Here is a 17,633-nt window from a genome sequence, read left to right on the forward strand (position 1 = left end):
ACCATGTTTTTTGCAGTCAAAGCAAAACATCTTTTTCTTAGCTTTTTCAACCCATTACAAAACTAAATACCAAGTTATTCAAATCTAATGGCTTACCAGCGGTAGCTTGGGTGGGTCCTAAGCTGTAACCAGGACGAATTTTTTCATCTTCTTTGAAGTCTAGTCAGTCTTTGTCTCAAACGACGACCCTCCTGGAGATCTTCTTCTGCTTGTCTTCTGATACATCCAATCCGAATAACGCGGGTGAACCTTACAGGTATAGTCCCATCATATCTCAGATTTTTAAGTATATGTCGGAAGTTCAGGACAGCAGCAAGATCCCGATTCCACAAACGATGCATAACTTCTGACCCGTCCATGTTCTCCAAACAATTTAGATTGGTACATCTAAAAGGACTTACCTATTTTTTTTCACAAGGTCTAGAATTATTAAATGTCTTTAAAAGAAACATGCTTAATAGCTAGCAAGGCTAGTATTAATAAAATACGAATCAGCAAGGTTGACAAAAGAAAGTAACTTGAGAAGAATCGACAGAAAAATATCTGCATCAAGTACAATTTGGCTGTCAAGATTGCTCGCATGCTCATTAGAGATCTCGGTAGCTTTAGAGAATTGCAGGGAATCTGTCTTCTGGTTTTTCAAAAGTAGGAATCAGACATGACAATGTTAACACAAAGCAGGTTTATTATCTTTGATAAAAAGAATCAATTAAGCAATATACATGCCTTCATCAATATCATAGTACTTAGAGAATAGCCTTTTTTTTTAGCTAAAAAAATGTAAAAAGTATCACATAAAAACAGATATATGTATATTATTTAGTAACTTTATAGCTTAAACTGCTACTAAATATTATTAAACTTTTATTTTGATCAATAAAAACTATAAAATTCAAATATAAAACTGTGCATTTGTTGAACCAATTATAAGAATAAATATATCTAAAAAAAGGTATAGATTTGCCATATTTAGAATATTTGATTGGATTAGATGCAAAAATAATTTGAAATTCAACGAATTGTATTATCCAAATTTGCTATAAAAAGAGAAATATGTACCTAAAAATGGTATAATTTTGCTATTTTATACGATTTTATTGGATTAGATAAAAAGTAATTTTAACTCCAATAAATAGTATTCACTGTAAGTACTTTTAATTTACTAAAAGCCAAAATTCTATTGGAAGACATTGCAACTCCGCTACCGTAGGAATTATACGGATTCATATAAGATATACGGGACCGTATAATTCCTACGGTGGCGGAGTTGTAATGTCTGCCATTTACTACAGTGATAGTAGATATTTGTATTGTCCTTATATACTGTATCGTACTGTAATATTATATTACTTTATATTTATATTACATATATATATTAATTCTAATTCTTACTCTCATGGGGCACCTCTTTTTTTCCTCCTCTCCTTAATTATTATTATTTTTTTACTTTCAGCTTTCCCTTTCTACTGCTTACAGTCGTATCATGTTTCCTCACAAACAACAACAAGCTATCAAGTTTGTCATTCGATCAAAGCTCTCTGAAGAGCAAGTAGTTGCACCCAAACCTACAGCCGAAAAGGTCGAATCTGCATCTAAACTTTCTACTGAATCGGCTCTTCGTTTGGAAGAAGAATTTGAACGGAAGCGAAAGAGAGCCGAAAAAGATACACTAGTATCATCCAAAAAGGTAAATGAAAAAAGAAAGAAAGAAGAAAAGTTTATATGTTAATGATTATTAATTAATTAATCATATACTATACTATATTGTATTTGACTATTACATACCTTCGTCATCGCTCTATCCATTGCAGATCCACACCCAACTTCAGAAATGGAATCAAAAGAAAGCTGAACTCAAAGACCCTTTGGAAGACAAAAATTCGGCTGAAATAGAAACCAAATCTAAACTTTCGGAACCATCAACAAAGGAATCAAAAGATTCCAAGGAAGAAACAGAGACAAAACAAAAAAAGGCCGAAAAAGAAGCTGACGAAGAAGATGATGCAGCAACAGAAAATAAATCAGAAAAAGACGACGATTTTTCGGATAGAGTCATGAATGCATGTCTGCTGTGTCAGCGTAAATTCAAGTCTGGTCAGGATTTAGAGAAGCATCAAGAGCTTTCTGAACTTCACAAAGTACGACGAATACACTCAATCAGGTGTATATGTATATACATATATATATGTATATGTATATATTACCAGGAAGAAATGATAGATGAGAGATAGATATAAAGAGGGGAAAGGGTCGAAATGGGTCAGGGACTATGAGTAGAGCTGTGGTCTTTTTTTTTTGGTTAAAGTTATATTCCTGTGATAACAAAGAAAGTTACCCTTTCTATGTATATATCTTGTTCTGTCAATCCCATGAACGAACCTTTTAGAAGAATCTCCAGGACCCAGTTGTCATAGAAAAAGCCCGGATGAAGAAACGATTTGTGAAATCTGAAGCCGAAAAGGCAGAAGAACGAGCTGTAGAGGTAAGGCAAATTGCATGAACAAGAGAGCTACATACATACCCAAAGTATAGAAGGAGGTGTATATATACAGCAAAGTGTGGGGGAGAGGGTTCGAGTGCTAGTTCTAGTGTTGGCGTTTAGTATCGGTGCTACTATTAGTGTTACCGCTACTATTAGTATTAGTGCTAGTATTAGTGTGTGTGTGTGTGTGGAAGGAAAGAAAGAAAAGAAAAGATATTCTTTATCTAGGATACTCCAAACTCAAATCTCTCCAGCAACATTACCGTAATCGAGCTGCAGAGCGCAGGCAAGCTTATGGTCAGCCAGAAAAGCCATCTCTTTCAGACTCTATTCACCGTCCTCCACCGCGACTCAGACCCGATGAGAGGTTAGAGTAATATCAGAATATATATATATAAATCTATTTCTTGAAGTCAACTAATCATGTACACATACAAACTAAACAAACCTGTGCTAAACACATACATACATACATATATATATGTGTGTGTGTGTAATTATAATTATAAATGTATATATAATTATACACATTAGACCTACTCAAAGTGCTTCTGTAAAAAAAGCTTTAGGAGATGATAATGTAGGCGCACGTATGTTGAAGCTAATGGGATGGCGACGTGGAGAAGGACTTGGAAAGGATGGCTCTGGTATTGTTGATCCTATAAACGCAGAGAGATATTCTCAGGGAGCAGGACTTGGTACTGCATATGCAAAGAGAGACGCTTCAGATGGATCTGATTCTTACAAAGACAGGGTCAAAGAGATGGTAGGTATTCATCCGTATTGGTGTATTGTATTGAACATTTTTATTGTTAATAATCACAGGCAAGAAGACGCTTTGAAGAGGGACCTTGAAGTGGTTCTATACTTTTATACTATATATATACACACACAATATACATACATAATACATACATTTTTATGTATATCTATCTACAACATAATATAATATAATACAATACAATATATCTATATATCTATATATCTATATGTCAATATATCAATATATACGTATATACATATATATTAAATAAAATATATAAAAAAATATGAATAAAAAACACACATACGCACACACACACGGCACAAACGGTACACACGCACACACAATCTATATATATATATATAAAGAAAGCCAGACTGTCCAGGAAGGTTTGAAGGGCGGATTACCAAAGAACGAAAACGCAAGTCCTGCCCTGGACAATCTCCTTTCTATTTCGTTACAGGTTTTCCTTTTTTAGCTTCTTTTTTTTCTTATTCTTATTCTTCTTCTTCTTTTCTTCTTTGGCTTAAAATAAACTCCACGTTCATCATGGTCATCGCTTCTGGGCAGATTACCACAGAGACCAACACTGACCCACGGTTATCTATCGACAGCACCTTATACGCACCTGAAGAACATGCATCTGCAACCCAAGGATTACTACAACCAGAAGACATCTCCACAAACATTCCCACTAAAACGCCAAAAGAAATGAAGAATGCCCACAGAAAGAACATGTTAAAGACATCGGCTATCAATCTATTCTGGATATTAACGTGGTAAGTGTCTTGGAACCTTAATACCAACCCCAAGCTTAAATAAAGAATAATATGTATACATATGAATACATATGAATACATATATATATACAGGTATACGGTAAGCTATAATATACAGCCTATTGAAGTTTCGGATTGAGTATGAACGCCCACGCATACACACACACATATATATATGCAAACATGAAATGAAATTAAATTCTGTAAAATAACAGAAAGGGAGCAATAGAGAGGGAGGGGGTGGGAGTAGGAGGGGAGTGAGAGTTGGAGACGTGGGTAAGCTAATATATAATTCTTAGTTTGCTACCATCTTGTCAGTTTACAACAAGTGGATGTTTTCGGCCGAGCACTACAACTTTCAATTCCCTCTATTTGTCACTACAATCCACATGGTTGTACAGTCAATCTTTGCTGGATGTTCTCTGCTTATCGTACCTAAGCTCCGGCCCAAGAAGATTCCTACTGGCAAAGAATACATGTAATATTCGCACACTTAAATGACATAAATATACACAAACTAAATATCATTGTCAAGCTTAGATACAAAATATTTCCTTGTGCATTAGCCACCAGCTTTGACATTGGTCTCTCCAATCTCTCTCTCAAGACCATCACTCTCTCATTCTATAGTAAGTTTTTATTTATTCATTTATTTATTTATTTCTCGGTTGTGTGTCCTTTTTTCCCTCCATTTTTTGTTGTTGTTGCAATTGTCTAATACAATTCAATTGTATCATATAATTAAGCCATGTGTAAATCATCTACCCTGGCTTTCGTCTTGCTATTCGCGTTTATGTTCAAGTTGGAGAAACCCAATGTCAAGTTGATCACTATCATCCTTATCATCACAGCGGGTGTTGTTCTCATGGTCTCTGATGAAACAGACTTTGTCTGGTCTGGGTAAATAAGAGAGAGATTGTTGTTTGTGTGTGTATTGGGATTAAGCAACTCAATATGTCAATATATATATACATTTGACATAGTTTTCTGGAAGTCATGACAGCCTCTGTTTGCGGTGGCTTGAGATGGGGTCTCACAGAGGTCCTTTTACGAAAAGAAAGTATGGGATTAACCAATCCATTCGTCTCAATATTCTTCTTGGCACCTGTCCAGGCAATTGTTCTTCTTGTCCTTTCAGGGGCAGTTGAGGGCTATATCACCATCTTCAAGAGTGCCTTTTTTGTGACATTTTCAGATGCTATGCACACCGTAAGCTACAAAAAAAGCAACTACAAATGCTCAAAAGGATATATATATTAATAACGATGTGTATGCTGTGTGCAATAAAACAGATGGGTATTATTCTCTTGGGAGGTTCCTTGGCATTCTTTATGATCATGTCCGAGTTCTTCTTAATCAAACGCACATCAGTTGTCACTCTTAGTGTGTGTGGTATTTTCAAGGTAATGCTAATAATGATAAAAAAGCTGCATAAATTTGAGAATATATTAATCTTACAAGCGTATCTTATATATGTTTCAACAGGAAGTGGCCACAATTTTTGTCTCAACATTAGTATTCGGAGACCGTCTTACAATTGTAAATACTGTTGGTCTGTGCATCACATTGTTTGGTATCTGCCTTTATAACTGGATGAAGATTCGAAATGCAAATCAGGCAGCGAATAAGGCAATTGAAGACCAAGAGATGTCTAATTCTCAGGAATTGGACAGAAGCGAAGACCCAAAACATATGTACAACATGGCTGCTGAAAGCACTCCAATATTGATGGTCGATGGTGCGCTGACAACCTATAGAGACAGCGACGACTTTGAAAGAAGAAGAAGTTCAGAACAAGAAGGATATGAATTACGATAGACTCATTAACTTTTTTACTATTATTTTTATTTTGCATTGCATTGCATTTCATTCGTACATAAAACAAAAAGCCATCAAAAAGTTCACGAGTCGGAGTTATTGGTGGTCTTTTTTTGGACTGTTATCTCTCTAGCACTGTGTTTTGAAGCCTTTCTTTCTTTTTTCTTTTTTTTTTGCTTTTGACATGGTGGCATCAACGTCCCTCGATGTCGTCCCTGACGATCCAACTGCCTACAAAACCCAGGCTTACTGGGAAGAGCGCTACCAAAAGTGAGACTTACAAGATAAAGTCGTTTTTTTCTTATATATTATTCTTTCCTCATACTTTCTCAGAGAGAACGCAGACACCACTTTTGACTGGTTCAAGACATATGAAGAATTGAAACCACTCTTTTCCGAGATTATTCCTTCCAAGGAAGCTTCAATTCTGATGCTTGGGTGCGGAAATTCAAGTACGTATCTCATTTTTATTTTTGGATCTGCATATGCGTTTTGTAAGATTTGGTTATATCAATTTGATTATTAAAGGCTCTTTTTATTATTATTATTTTACAAAAAAAAATAAGCCTTAGGAGAAGATATGTATAAGGATGGCTACAAGAACATCACCAATATCGATTATTCAAAAACTGTCATTGAAAATATGAAGAGTCGATGTGTACACATGCCCGAAATGAAGTGTAAGTTAATGCATGAAACTAATATATATATATATAGTTTAGTGGTTGGATTATTATTAATTTTTTTAATAAAAAATATTTAGGGTTGGAAATGGATATTCGTGATCTCAAGTTCGATTCTAGTTCATTTGATGTTGTTATTGACAAAGGTAAATGTTAATTTTATAAACAATGATATATATATATCTTTTATTAATTAAAAAATTATATTTAAAAATATTAGGTACCATGGACGCTCTCATGTGCGATCGTGGTGATGTATGGGATCCCTCTGAAGAATTGATTGCCGAGGTTAAGGCTGAGGTGGACGAAGTTGAGCGTGTGGTTAAAGTAGGTGGTGTGTTCATCTACATCACTTTTGGACAACCCCATTTCCGCAAGAGACATCTTACCAGAGATTGTTGGGATATCAAGACCCGGACAATGGGAGATGCGTTCCACTACTTTTTCTACACAATGCGTAAAGAACGTCCGTCGGTGAATGCCAAATGAATGAATTAACTAATTAATGGTTCTTGTGCATTCTGTAAATAAAGAAGTCCACTGATTTGTTCTTCATATATGTTTAAATATCTAATAACCAATACCAATTCCAACAATTCTTGGAAGGACGCTTTTTTTTTAAATATATGTATATACATATGTATGTATGCCCTTGTTTGACCCTTTACTGCTATAGAAAATAATATTATATCGATGTTCTCTTGCGGAATACAAAAGGTTATTTTTTATATAAAATAACATACTTCTCTATCTTTTATAGATATATGTTGAATAACACATTATTGAGATTCATATTTGCAATTAAGAAAAATAAAGAGAGAGGTGGGCTTAAACGGAAGACAATTTATAAAAGTTCTTTTTAAATTCTAAAGACCAGGATTCAGGTATTCTTGCTTCAAAACAAGCAATTTCAAACGTTGAGTCGAATCAATAATACTACCAGCTTTTCGTTTCGTATTTTTGTCAAACCAACAAGTTTCTCAACCTTCACTTTTCTTTTATACTATCTAGTAATATATTTTATTGTTGTTATTTTCTGTACTGCAGTAGGAATGGGAATGGGGGAAATACAGGGTACTTTGCGTTAATTGTAAAATAAAATAAAAGCATGATGAGGCAAAAGTGGGATTTGTTGAAAAGGTGCCTTTATTTCTGAACTATAATAACCAAAAAAAATAAATAAGAAATATTGCAATCGAAACATATAAAAATGAGTAAAAGTATTACTTAATCAAAATTTTAGCCTTAAAATAATATCTGAACCCTCCAAAAACGCTCGCAAAGTTCTCCTACTAAATTTGCCTATGTTTTGTTTTATTTTTTCACTTTTGAGTTTTTTTAATAAGCTAGTAATTAAAGAATGAATGGAAAGGTGTATGAGAACGTTACGGTTAAATACATTTTATGCTTATATTTGATGGACTTTGTACTCTCCAAAATAATATCCTGTAATCCCCTCCCTTTGTTTAGTGTACCATTTAATTTTATCTCTCTTACTGTATGTGTGTGTGTGTCCTGTTGTTGTTGTTTTTGAAATAAATAAGCACTTTAAATACAAGGGGGTGGTGGCCATGAACTAAAGCAAATAAAGTTCCTACTTAAAATGAATTTCTCCTATAGTACTTGGAAAAGTTGACTACATCCTTGAGTAACTATTTATGTACAACACCCACGTACAGCAGTAAAGCTTAATGATTAACGGAGAATAATCTATAAGAAAAAGGAGTAATAAGAATTCCCAAAATATAGGTATTCTTCATGCGTTTCCCTCGTACCAAGGAGATTAATCCATCAATAAAGAAGGACTCTCGTAGGTTAAACCACGGGCACTCATCTAGCCATAATATATATGTTTTTTTTTGGAGGAATATTGAATATAATATCTTTGTATTGCTATATATCTATGTTTATTTTCTTACTAAACATTTAATTTATATCAACATTAGCTCTCAGAAAAATAGTGTAGCTCTTACAAGTAAATAAAAAAGCCAACAATGGAAAATTCAGTAAAATTTACCCTTTTAAAGAGTATAAATCCAATCTTGTACACCATTAGCTGAAGTGTAATCTTATTTTATTCTTCAGATCAAAATAAAAACTACGCTAATTAATTATATCCTCAAGTCTGTCAGTTATTTTGAATAAATTATCGTATTAAAAAAATATGTAGAGAGAGAGAGAATATGACTAATGATATGTTTGTGATACGTATTCGCCTTGACATTATAAAATACATTATTACTATTATTATTAGATTTGGGGGTTGCAAAACATTACATTATGTAGTGGTGGGATTTACCGAGTAATTGCAATGATTTGCTCTTGAATGGAGTACCCACAACGATCGAGACTTTATTAGCCTTTAAAATCAATTTTCCGAGAATTTAATCGTCCAATCATATTAGAAAACTTAACAAGACTTTGTATAATGTGTCCTCGTACATTGTGGCATTATGTGGTTCAAGGTACACAGTCTGTTCTTAACCTATTATAATTTTTATGGAGAAGGTTACCATTTACTTTCGGATAATATGGCGGAAAATAATATCACTTTTGCCTTTATACAGTCATCATGGCCTTCTATCCCTGTATCTTTTGTATGTATACAGCTTCTACATATGCTAGTTACTTTATATTAATGTACTAAGAATCATTGGATATTAACTGATTTCGTACGCATATTCACTTATAAAACTAGCTTATATATATACTTAATTGTGGAATATACCAAGATTAACATAAAGATGCTCAGAAATCATGTCATGTTCTCCATTTTTTTTAAATTAAAACATGGAGCCGAGGAACGTACAAAGCTATGCCAAATACAATGTTATTGTGCTTGGCTTTATTTTATTCTTTTATTCTTTTGTTTGAGTGCCCCCCGCACAGCTTCACATTTACTCTCTTTTGGTAGCTTGGGTACTACTACAAAGCATCATATGTTACATATATTGACACAAATATGTCTTTTCTTTAAAAAACAAAAAAGAATGGGAGCCTTGTAATTTCCCACAGTCAAGCTTTCAATAAGATAGCCAAAAATTGCATAATACTCCTTTTGATCATATTTTCCGAATACGCTAGAAATGTACCTGAATAGCCTTCACAATTTACCACAGGTTCTCGGGCTCCAATTAAAGCTCGTAAGTTTACTTGTAAAGCAAAATAACTGTTTTTAAAAAGAAAATAAAGAAAGACTATATTATATATTTACCCTGATAGTGAGAAAAACGGTAAATTTTGGGAAACCCAACAGTAAAAACTACAGAAAAAAAGACAAAAGCGTTCATATATAAGTAGAGCGATTATTCTTGTCTTTTTTTTTAATTATACCCTTGCATTTAATTGACACTTGCAAATATTCTAATAACAATGAAGGTATGAATTAAATTCACTGGAATTATATCTAACGAACTAAATAAAATAAAATAAAATTGCAATGGGTCTCGTTTGTGCTTTAGATCTCTTCCACCAGTTTGAGCCTATCCGCTGTAGCTGCCCTTTTGTGCATCTCCAGTACATTTGTCAATACAGCTTCTGCTTTGTCTCTTACAATTCGCAATGATGTTGCCGGAAACTCTAGCTCTCCAATTTTGTATGGTTTCATGTATGAAGATATTAATTATTCTGGCGACAGTGGTATGTATCTCCTTTCCTCCTCTTTTTACCAATCATCCGCAAGATCAAAACATTGACATTCTCTTTTTGTGGGGTGGGTCTTATCATACTAGGTCTTTACGGGCAGATGCTTCGTAATTGGAACTTCCAGGCCGGAGACACTGGAGGAGCTGCTGATCTTTCCCACTGGAGCCTAGTAAAGCAAAATACTGGTTCAGCCACTATCACGCTGGATACCGCAAATCCTCTCAATTCGATCAACAAGAACTCGTTGCGTCTTGATGTCACGACTTCGAGCGCAAGTTCTCGTGTTGGCTTTTCCAATGAAGGCTGGTGGGGTCTTAGAGTCCAGCCAGGAGAATCCTACACCGCTACATTCTTCGCAAAGGCAACCTCGGGTTTCACTGGCCCACTCACTGTATCTATTGAGTCCAACTCGGGCACCGTCCTTGCTAGCGCTTCTGTTTCTGGTCTGACCGGAGCTTATCAAAAATTTACTGTAACCCTCAAGCCTTCCGTAACCACTACAACCATTACCAATAAGTTTGTTGTGTCTGTGGCTTCTTCAGGTGCTGTTGGAAAATCTGTTTGGTTTGATGTGTTCTCGCTTTTTGGAAAGACCTATAAGGACAGAGAAAACGGTATCCGTTCTGATATTGGTAATGTTCTTGAAGCCGTTCAACCTTCGTTCTTCCGTTTCCCTGGTGGAAACAATCTTGAGGGACAGTCAATTCCTCAGCGCTGGCAATGGAATGAAACAGTTGGTAAGTTTTGGTTGAAAGAAACGAAGAAAAACATAGGCAGGCTAGTTCAATGATTCTCTTTACTTATTATATTATTTATTCGTTTCTAAAAAAAAAGGTCCTCTTGAGGAGCGCAAGGGTCGCTTTGGAGATTGGAGTTACTGGAACACCAATGGACAAGGTCTCTTGGATTATGTTTACATGTGTGAAGACATGAATATGGTTCCTGTTCTCGGTGTCTACGCTGGTTACTCTTTGGATACGTCCAGTGTTCCCGAAGCTAATTTGGGGCCATACATTCAACAAGTCTTGGACGAACTCGAATATTTGATGGGTAGTACTTCCACCACTTACGGCAGTCTTAGAGCAAAGCATGGTCATCCAGAGCCCATTGATATCCCATACATTGAGATTGGAAATGAAGATTTCTTCAGCACAACCTACGACTATCGTTACAAAGCCTTTTATGATGCTATTAAGAAGGTCTATCCTGACAAGAAGTTTATCTCTACAGGTCCACAAACATCAAGGTAATCTGCATACATAAAGATAGACTAAAGTAAAGCAAAACATTATATTAATCTTGGCTTTTTTCTTAATATACAATTTTCTTAAGACCTTATGACCTTTTGGACGATCATTTTTACTTGACATCAAAGGAAATGATTGCCTTATTCAATCATTATGATAATTATGCTCGTGGCGGATCAGATATCTTTGTTGGTGAATTTGGTACAAACTCGCAGGGATGCTGCGGTGCTTCTGCTGCAAATTTGGATGCTGCTTTAGCAGATGCTGTATTCATGACAGGTTTGGAGCGTAACTCCGATTTGGTCAAGATGATTGCCTATGCTCCTCTTTTGAACCGTGATGGTCAGACACAGTGGAACCCTGGTAAGATCATTTTACTACTTTTTAATAATTCAAATATACTGAAAAAGAACTTGTATATATCCATAGATCTTGTTGGCTTCAACACAGAAATCGTCTGGGGTACTCCCAGCTATTATATTCAACTCTTGTGGAGTGCCAACCGTATGTTGACCACATAATGCTTTTTTATGGGCTTGTTTATATGTGTGCTTACTTTCTCTAAAACTTAGGTGCCGACACTATTCTTCAAGTGGACGCCTCTAATGGTGGTTTTGGTCCTCTTTACTGGGTCGTTGGTTCGAAGGAGTCTACTAAGCAAATATTTGTAAAGGTAAATACAACTTTTGCTTTTCTTATTATTAATTGGTAAATTAATTGGTCAATTGATTGGGATGTATCATATCTAATGAACTTAAAATATTTAAACATTATTTTTAGATGGTCAACACTGGTAGCTCTTCCCAAACCATCGGTATTAATCTCAAAGGTGCCAGTGTTCATTCCCAGGGAGTTGCTCGCGTAGTGTCTGGTGGATTGGAGGATACCAACTCTGCTAGCTCTCCAAATACAGTAGGAATCAAAGAATCTGTATTCTCTCTTACGTCTGCGACTGGTTTCAACTACACATTTGCCCCCTATTCTGCTACAGTATTGCTTTTGCATCGCATGTAGTTTATTTCCTGGAATACTTCCTGAAAAATATACCGACTATTTATTCTTCTATCTGCTTAATTAATTATTTATTTATTAAAGAAACTTTAAATTTCTAAAGCTTCCAAAAAAAGTGTGTTTCAAAATCAGTAAAGAAACTGAGGGAATGTTATATAAAAAAAAGGAATTTTAAATTGTATTTCTTATTTTCAAACATGTAGATATCATCTACTTTAAAAAATAAACAAGAATATGTCTCTTCTATTTAATTATTTTCAAATCCGAATATATATAGCTATTAAACTGCAAAAGATAGCCTGTTTGAAACTCTACTTAAATACTCATAAACAGCGTGTATTTTAGTTTTTTTTTTGGTGTAAAATTAAATTATTTTCACTTTTACCTTTGCATTATATACACTTCATAAATATCAACATAAATTACACTTGAAAAATATTCCTATAAAAAATAATACGCTCTTAAGCAAAAAATATGTTTTCCTAAATAATTTGAATAATTTGAGTATTTACCAACTTTTTTAATATAATAAATGTGAATAGAAAAGCAATTATTTGCTTAAGCTAGTTGGGGTGAAATTACTTTAAGAGAATATTACAAGAAGTTCTGATTACATTTTTTGCAGAAATATATTTGTGTGATTTCTCTCTTCGATATAAAGAGCTCAAAAAACTTTTTCTATTTCACATATCGCGAGATATGAATCTTTTTCTCGGAATTTTGGGTGCAATATATAAATCTCTATACGTCCAGATATATATTCTGCTTAAAAGAATGCTACCAAAAGAAAAGGTGTTGCTTTAATATCACTATGAATGAAATTGGTGTGACAATACTACTAATTTGCATGAAATTTGGTGGCTGGCCACACTACGCTAAAGTAGGAGAAATTGGTGGTAAATGAGCTATGCTTGCCACTAATCATAGTGGTATTGCCACTAATTTACTGAATAGTAAAGCAGTATGTTTGATTGGCTTAATTTCAAACAGATTGGTAGTAAAAGTATGGTAGTAAATCTGTATATAGAGAAATTGGTAGTAAATTCATATATGGAAAAATGGGTGATAAAAGTATGGTAGTAAATCCATATATGGAAAATTTGATGGTAAATTTGATGGATTTTATTTTTATTCATACGCTTGCTGCGCAGTAGGATATACAACAGAATATATAATAGAAATATACAATGGACTATACGATGAACTATATAATATAATATAGTATACTATGTCTTTAACATGGCATATAATGATACATATGCATATATAAGTTTAATAATAATACTAGCAATATATCTTGCACATATACTAACTCATATATTAGTTATACGAGTAATACATATCTTTAGATATATCAGCTATGGATGACGGGATTCTTCGTTATGAATTATAATTGTTGATGCTTTTCTATTGAAAGAACGTTTAAGCAATCCTATTCCAGTGTTGTGTAAAGCTAAAGTAAAGAATACTATGAATATACGTACTTAAAAGTATTTTTTTTTGTAATTACCTCAAGTATGCTCATTAACAGCTTCAAGTAATTGTGATTAAAGTCAAAGTCTACAAAAATAAGTTAATGTATAAAGTAAATACACATAGCCCCATAAGCATACCCTTATAATTTGTTTGCATTCAAAGATTGTCTTGTGGCTACCATACTGTAGCACAAGCCCCAAGTAATTAGATGCACCTACTGATTGATAGCTAGCCAGATTGTTTAATATATCCTATACAATATCACTTTAGTAAGACTGTAACTTACATTGGCTGTATTTTGTGAAAGGAAGTCAAGAGTGTATTATATAGTAGCTGCTTGAAAGAAAAAAAACTGCAAAAAATGTGTTTTTCTAGTTGCATTAGTCTTTTTTTTAATCAAAGCACAATTGTAGTAATTTTATATCAAGAGTGTCTTGAAGTTTGAGCGGTGCATGTTGTTTGAATGTGATTACAGGAAAAGCAATGGAAGAAAGTAGAGGAAATGAGTTGATTTGTCATTTATTAAAAAAAAGGTGATTGTAAAGAGAATTTTTTGTTGTTGTTCTGGAAGATGGAAATAACAGGGAATTCAAAAATAAATAAATTCGATGGCTCTGCATGTTTCTTCTTGGTGGTGAGGCTGCCACACTACTTTCTGCCTCACCAAGGCTACTTTTAAAAATATATTTTAGTCAGTGTATTAAGTTTTACGTTTGAACAATCTATACATATCTCAACTCTTCTTCTTGAACTTCTCTGCTTAACTTTGCCAGCATATTTTTTAATAAAGAAAAGTATTAATGAAATATCTTACATGACACTAAATTTAATATGTATGATTTGTCACTTCTCCATTTAGTGTTCAGCCTTTATCACTTCTTGAAGGAGAAGAACAGCAACTCATTGATCTCTGAATTTGTATAAAGCAAACTAGTATTTCGAAATTAACTCCTCAAGTCTCAAAGAGTAGTACAACTTTTGTTGACTATTCAATCTTCCTCAGTTTGTCTCTACAATGCCGTTGTTGTGAATGAGTATTGATTACTGCTGAATCTGAGAGTAAGACTGAAGGATAAAATAATATCCTCAGCTATTCCAGTCAAACGGATCTCCCTTTATGATATTATCTAATACACAGATCATCATACACATAATTGATTATTTATTATTATCACCATGACATGGGATATACAAATACATATACATTATATATATGGCATCATTATATTTCATCTACATATTTCTTTTATTATACAAATACTTAATTGAGAGACTACAACTACAACTATCTAATATTATGAAACATTACCCGAGTATCTGGGTCGGAATACTAAAATATTACCAATAGCATAAATGCTCTTCTTTACCAAAACTCTTGGACTGATCTGACTGGAGAAGTATCATATCAATTGGTCTTTCCGGATCTTTCCAGAAGAACAATACTCCTAGAATATGACTCATCGTGATAAAGATTACTTAAGCACACACTGAATTACAAATTAGAAAAACATATAAATATCAGTAGATAGTTCCGTGTAGAAAGACGATCGAATTTTATCATTCTTTACTTTTCTTTTGAAATAAACAACCTACACAAGTTCTCACGAATTCTTTCGTCTATATTATATTTTGCTTTATTTTCTCCCCACAACAGCCGTCTTCGCACATAATATGTCAGCATTGCCTTATATACATGTGAAACTGCAGTTGAATGAGCTTTTGCTCTTCTAAGAATACACTGATATCTATCTTCTGTTTTTTTTCCACAGATAGTTTATCAGTATATTTATCCTTGCAGTTGCACTCGGTATCTTATTTGTTTTTCTTGGGATAAAGTCAACACGAGCCTCTGTCATTGTAACAGGAATATGTCTTACTCCTCTCACAAGCAATAAAAAATAACTTTTTGTTTTTTCAATAATTAAAATATACTTTTATTTTAGCAAATTAAAACAGATAAAAATAAAATAGAGAGCAAGTTATGTAAATTAGATGTATAAAGTAGCTATAGAGATTCACCATCATCTTAAAAAATAACTTCAAGATGATATTCATTTACGTAGAAAGGGAAAAATAAATGCAAAGTAAAAATTCGAGCAAAATAAAATATAAAAAAAATCAATTTAAATCCTACACTTTTGGTAAATTAGTGTGTTGTGGTGGTTGAAGTTGAAGAAGTTTTTAAGAGGAAGAATTGAAGATTTGAGATTAGGAACAAAGATTCGTGAGAACTTGTGTAGGTTTTGTTTATTGAGAAAGGATTTTATATCAAAGTTTGACCAGGTTCCTACACTGAACTACTACTATTTATATTGTTTTGGATTGGGAAAATTATATGACTGAGGTCAGGTAATCAATCCTATCTGAGCCTTAATCAGAGCAACGTGATCTTGGGATAATTAATGTATAATTAATTATATAAATGTGTGTAGTCCTAATGCAGTATTAACATCGAAAGTAAATGTGTTTATGAGTTATAATTATGCTTATAATAATCCACTGATGTATCCCATATTATGATGATATCATCATATGAAATATAATCATTATCATGCATGCTAAACCTGTGTGTTAAATAATAAAGTAATCGGTAGACACCTTTGACTGAAATAGCTGAGGCCTTATATTATTTCCTTCAGACTTATTCTCAATTACAGCAGTAGTCAATACTCATTTACAACATAGTAGAAAAGATAGTTGGTCTGTCACATTGATTAGTGGTATTGTCAAAATACAACAATCTTGACAATGAGACAAAAAAAAGTTTTATGATTTCAAATAAAAAATAAATAAATCAAATTGCTATACTCTCTATATGATATAAATGTAAAAAAAAGACATTTCTATTATGTTATTTTGCTCTTAAATATAACTTTATCTTTTTCAACTTTTTTTAATATTTTTATCAAACTCTAGAACCAATTTGATTGGTTGATTAAAATAAATTAGTGGCATATCCACTACCATTAGTGGCAGCCACACCAATTTCATTCATAGTGACTATATCAAGCTTTGACTGTATAATATAATTCTATAATTAAGTATAAATATATAAAAATAAAAATATATAAAATGTCAATATATAAAACTAAATTAATTTGTTCATTATACATAAATGGCCCATTTATCACAGTTGCCTGCTTGGCTCAGTTGGCAGAGCGTCGCTCTCGTAAAGCGAAGGTCGTGAGTTCAATTCTCATAGTAGGCAGTTATTTTGATTAACTTCACAACTTGTGAACAATATTTTACATTTTTATTATTTTATTTTACATAGAATTATTTTTTTGCCTTTGTGTTCTTCAGAGTCGCTTTTTTGACAGTAGTAGTTTTTGTAATCTTTGCTTTTTTGAAGGCAGGTGCTTTTGGCTTAATTTCTTTCTTTGTTTCTGCTTCTGCTTTCAATTTTTCTTCTGCTGCCTTTTCGGCTTGTTGAAGCTCCCATCGCTTTCTCTTCAGCTCTTTACGGTGATCCTTTACTTTCTAAAAAAAGGGTGGAACAAATTAACACAATGAACACCATATAATGCAACACCTTATCATCCAATTCCTTACCTGGTGTGCTTTGGATTTTCTCTGCTTTTTGATTTCTTCTTTCTTTTCTTTAGATTTTTCCAGTCTTGCCTTTTGTTGTTCAGTCATTTCGTCGTCCGATTCAAGACCATGCTTTCGCAAAAATCTTAAGCGTCGGTTATGTTCCTATCAATGTTTTGTTTAAAAACAGACGATTAG

At 33.4% G+C, this 17,633-nt stretch overlaps 5 protein-coding genes and 1 non-coding gene across 6 annotated transcripts; 5 read left to right on the forward strand and 1 right to left on the reverse strand.

The window, feature by feature from the left end:
* Positions 1-143: 143 nt before the first annotated feature.
* On the reverse strand, positions 144-588 carry PHYBLDRAFT_144645 (hypothetical protein; the record flags this gene model as incomplete). The annotated part of the gene is made up of 2 exons (XM_018431261.1): positions 144-387; positions 557-588. The coding sequence occupies 2 exons, from the start codon at positions 586-588 to the stop codon at positions 144-146; spliced, it is 276 nt and encodes a 91-aa protein (XP_018292229.1).
* An 895-nt stretch (positions 589-1,483) lies between these two features.
* PHYBLDRAFT_167615 (hypothetical protein) lies at positions 1,484-3,337 on the forward strand (the record flags this gene model as incomplete). The annotated part of the gene is given in 7 exon segments (XM_018435678.1): positions 1,484-1,687; positions 1,812-2,138; positions 2,387-2,482; positions 2,553-2,657; positions 2,677-2,849; positions 3,017-3,248; positions 3,308-3,337. The coding sequence occupies 7 exon segments, from the start codon at positions 1,484-1,486 to the stop codon at positions 3,335-3,337; spliced, it is 1,167 nt and encodes a 388-aa protein (XP_018292230.1).
* Positions 3,338-4,323: 986 nt separating this feature from the next.
* PHYBLDRAFT_112042 (hypothetical protein) lies at positions 4,324-5,842 on the forward strand (the record flags this gene model as incomplete). The annotated part of the gene is made up of 6 exons (XM_018428260.1): positions 4,324-4,502; positions 4,565-4,653; positions 4,771-4,924; positions 5,008-5,233; positions 5,317-5,427; positions 5,510-5,842. Coding segments are annotated over 6 exons (1,092 nt in total), but the record flags the coding sequence as incomplete, so codon positions are not given.
* A 184-nt stretch (positions 5,843-6,026) lies between these two features.
* PHYBLDRAFT_63857 (hypothetical protein) lies at positions 6,027-7,014 on the forward strand (the record flags this gene model as incomplete). Its single annotated transcript, XM_018441193.1, has 5 exons — positions 6,027-6,112; positions 6,176-6,294; positions 6,409-6,522; positions 6,606-6,671; positions 6,746-7,014. 5 exons carry the CDS (start codon positions 6,027-6,029, stop codon positions 7,012-7,014), a joined length of 654 nt encoding a protein of 217 aa, XP_018292232.1.
* A 2,847-nt stretch (positions 7,015-9,861) lies between these two features.
* On the forward strand, positions 9,862-12,676 carry PHYBLDRAFT_133214 (glycoside hydrolase family 51 protein). Its single transcript, XM_018429554.1, has 8 exons — positions 9,862-9,903; positions 9,987-10,164; positions 10,257-10,907; positions 11,005-11,416; positions 11,503-11,780; positions 11,847-11,921; positions 11,990-12,090; positions 12,198-12,676. Exons 1-8 carry the CDS (start codon positions 9,898-9,900, stop codon positions 12,429-12,431), a joined length of 1,935 nt encoding a protein of 644 aa, XP_018292233.1. The 5' UTR covers positions 9,862-9,897; the 3' UTR covers positions 12,432-12,676.
* Positions 12,677-17,039: 4,363 nt separating this feature from the next.
* On the forward strand, positions 17,040-17,112 carry PHYBLDRAFT_t114. Its single transcript has one exon. It is a non-coding gene; the product is annotated as a tRNA-Thr (tRNA).
* The last annotated feature ends 521 nt before the right edge of the window (positions 17,113-17,633 follow it).

This window comes from Phycomyces blakesleeanus (genome assembly GCF_001638985.1).
Source record: "Phycomyces blakesleeanus NRRL 1555(-) unplaced genomic scaffold PHYBLscaffold_9, whole genome shotgun sequence".
NCBI classification, from domain to species: domain Eukaryota; kingdom Fungi; phylum Mucoromycota; class Mucoromycetes; order Mucorales; family Phycomycetaceae; genus Phycomyces; species Phycomyces blakesleeanus.

Coding starts and splice junctions, on each gene's coding strand:
- PHYBLDRAFT_133214 (XM_018429554.1), top strand. Junction 10,165..10,256: donor TAATTATTCTGGCGACAGTG/GTATGTATCTCC, acceptor TTATCATACTAG/GTCTTTACGGGCAGATGCTT. Junction 12,091..12,197: donor CTAAGCAAATATTTGTAAAG/GTAAATACAACT, acceptor CATTATTTTTAG/ATGGTCAACACTGGTAGCTC.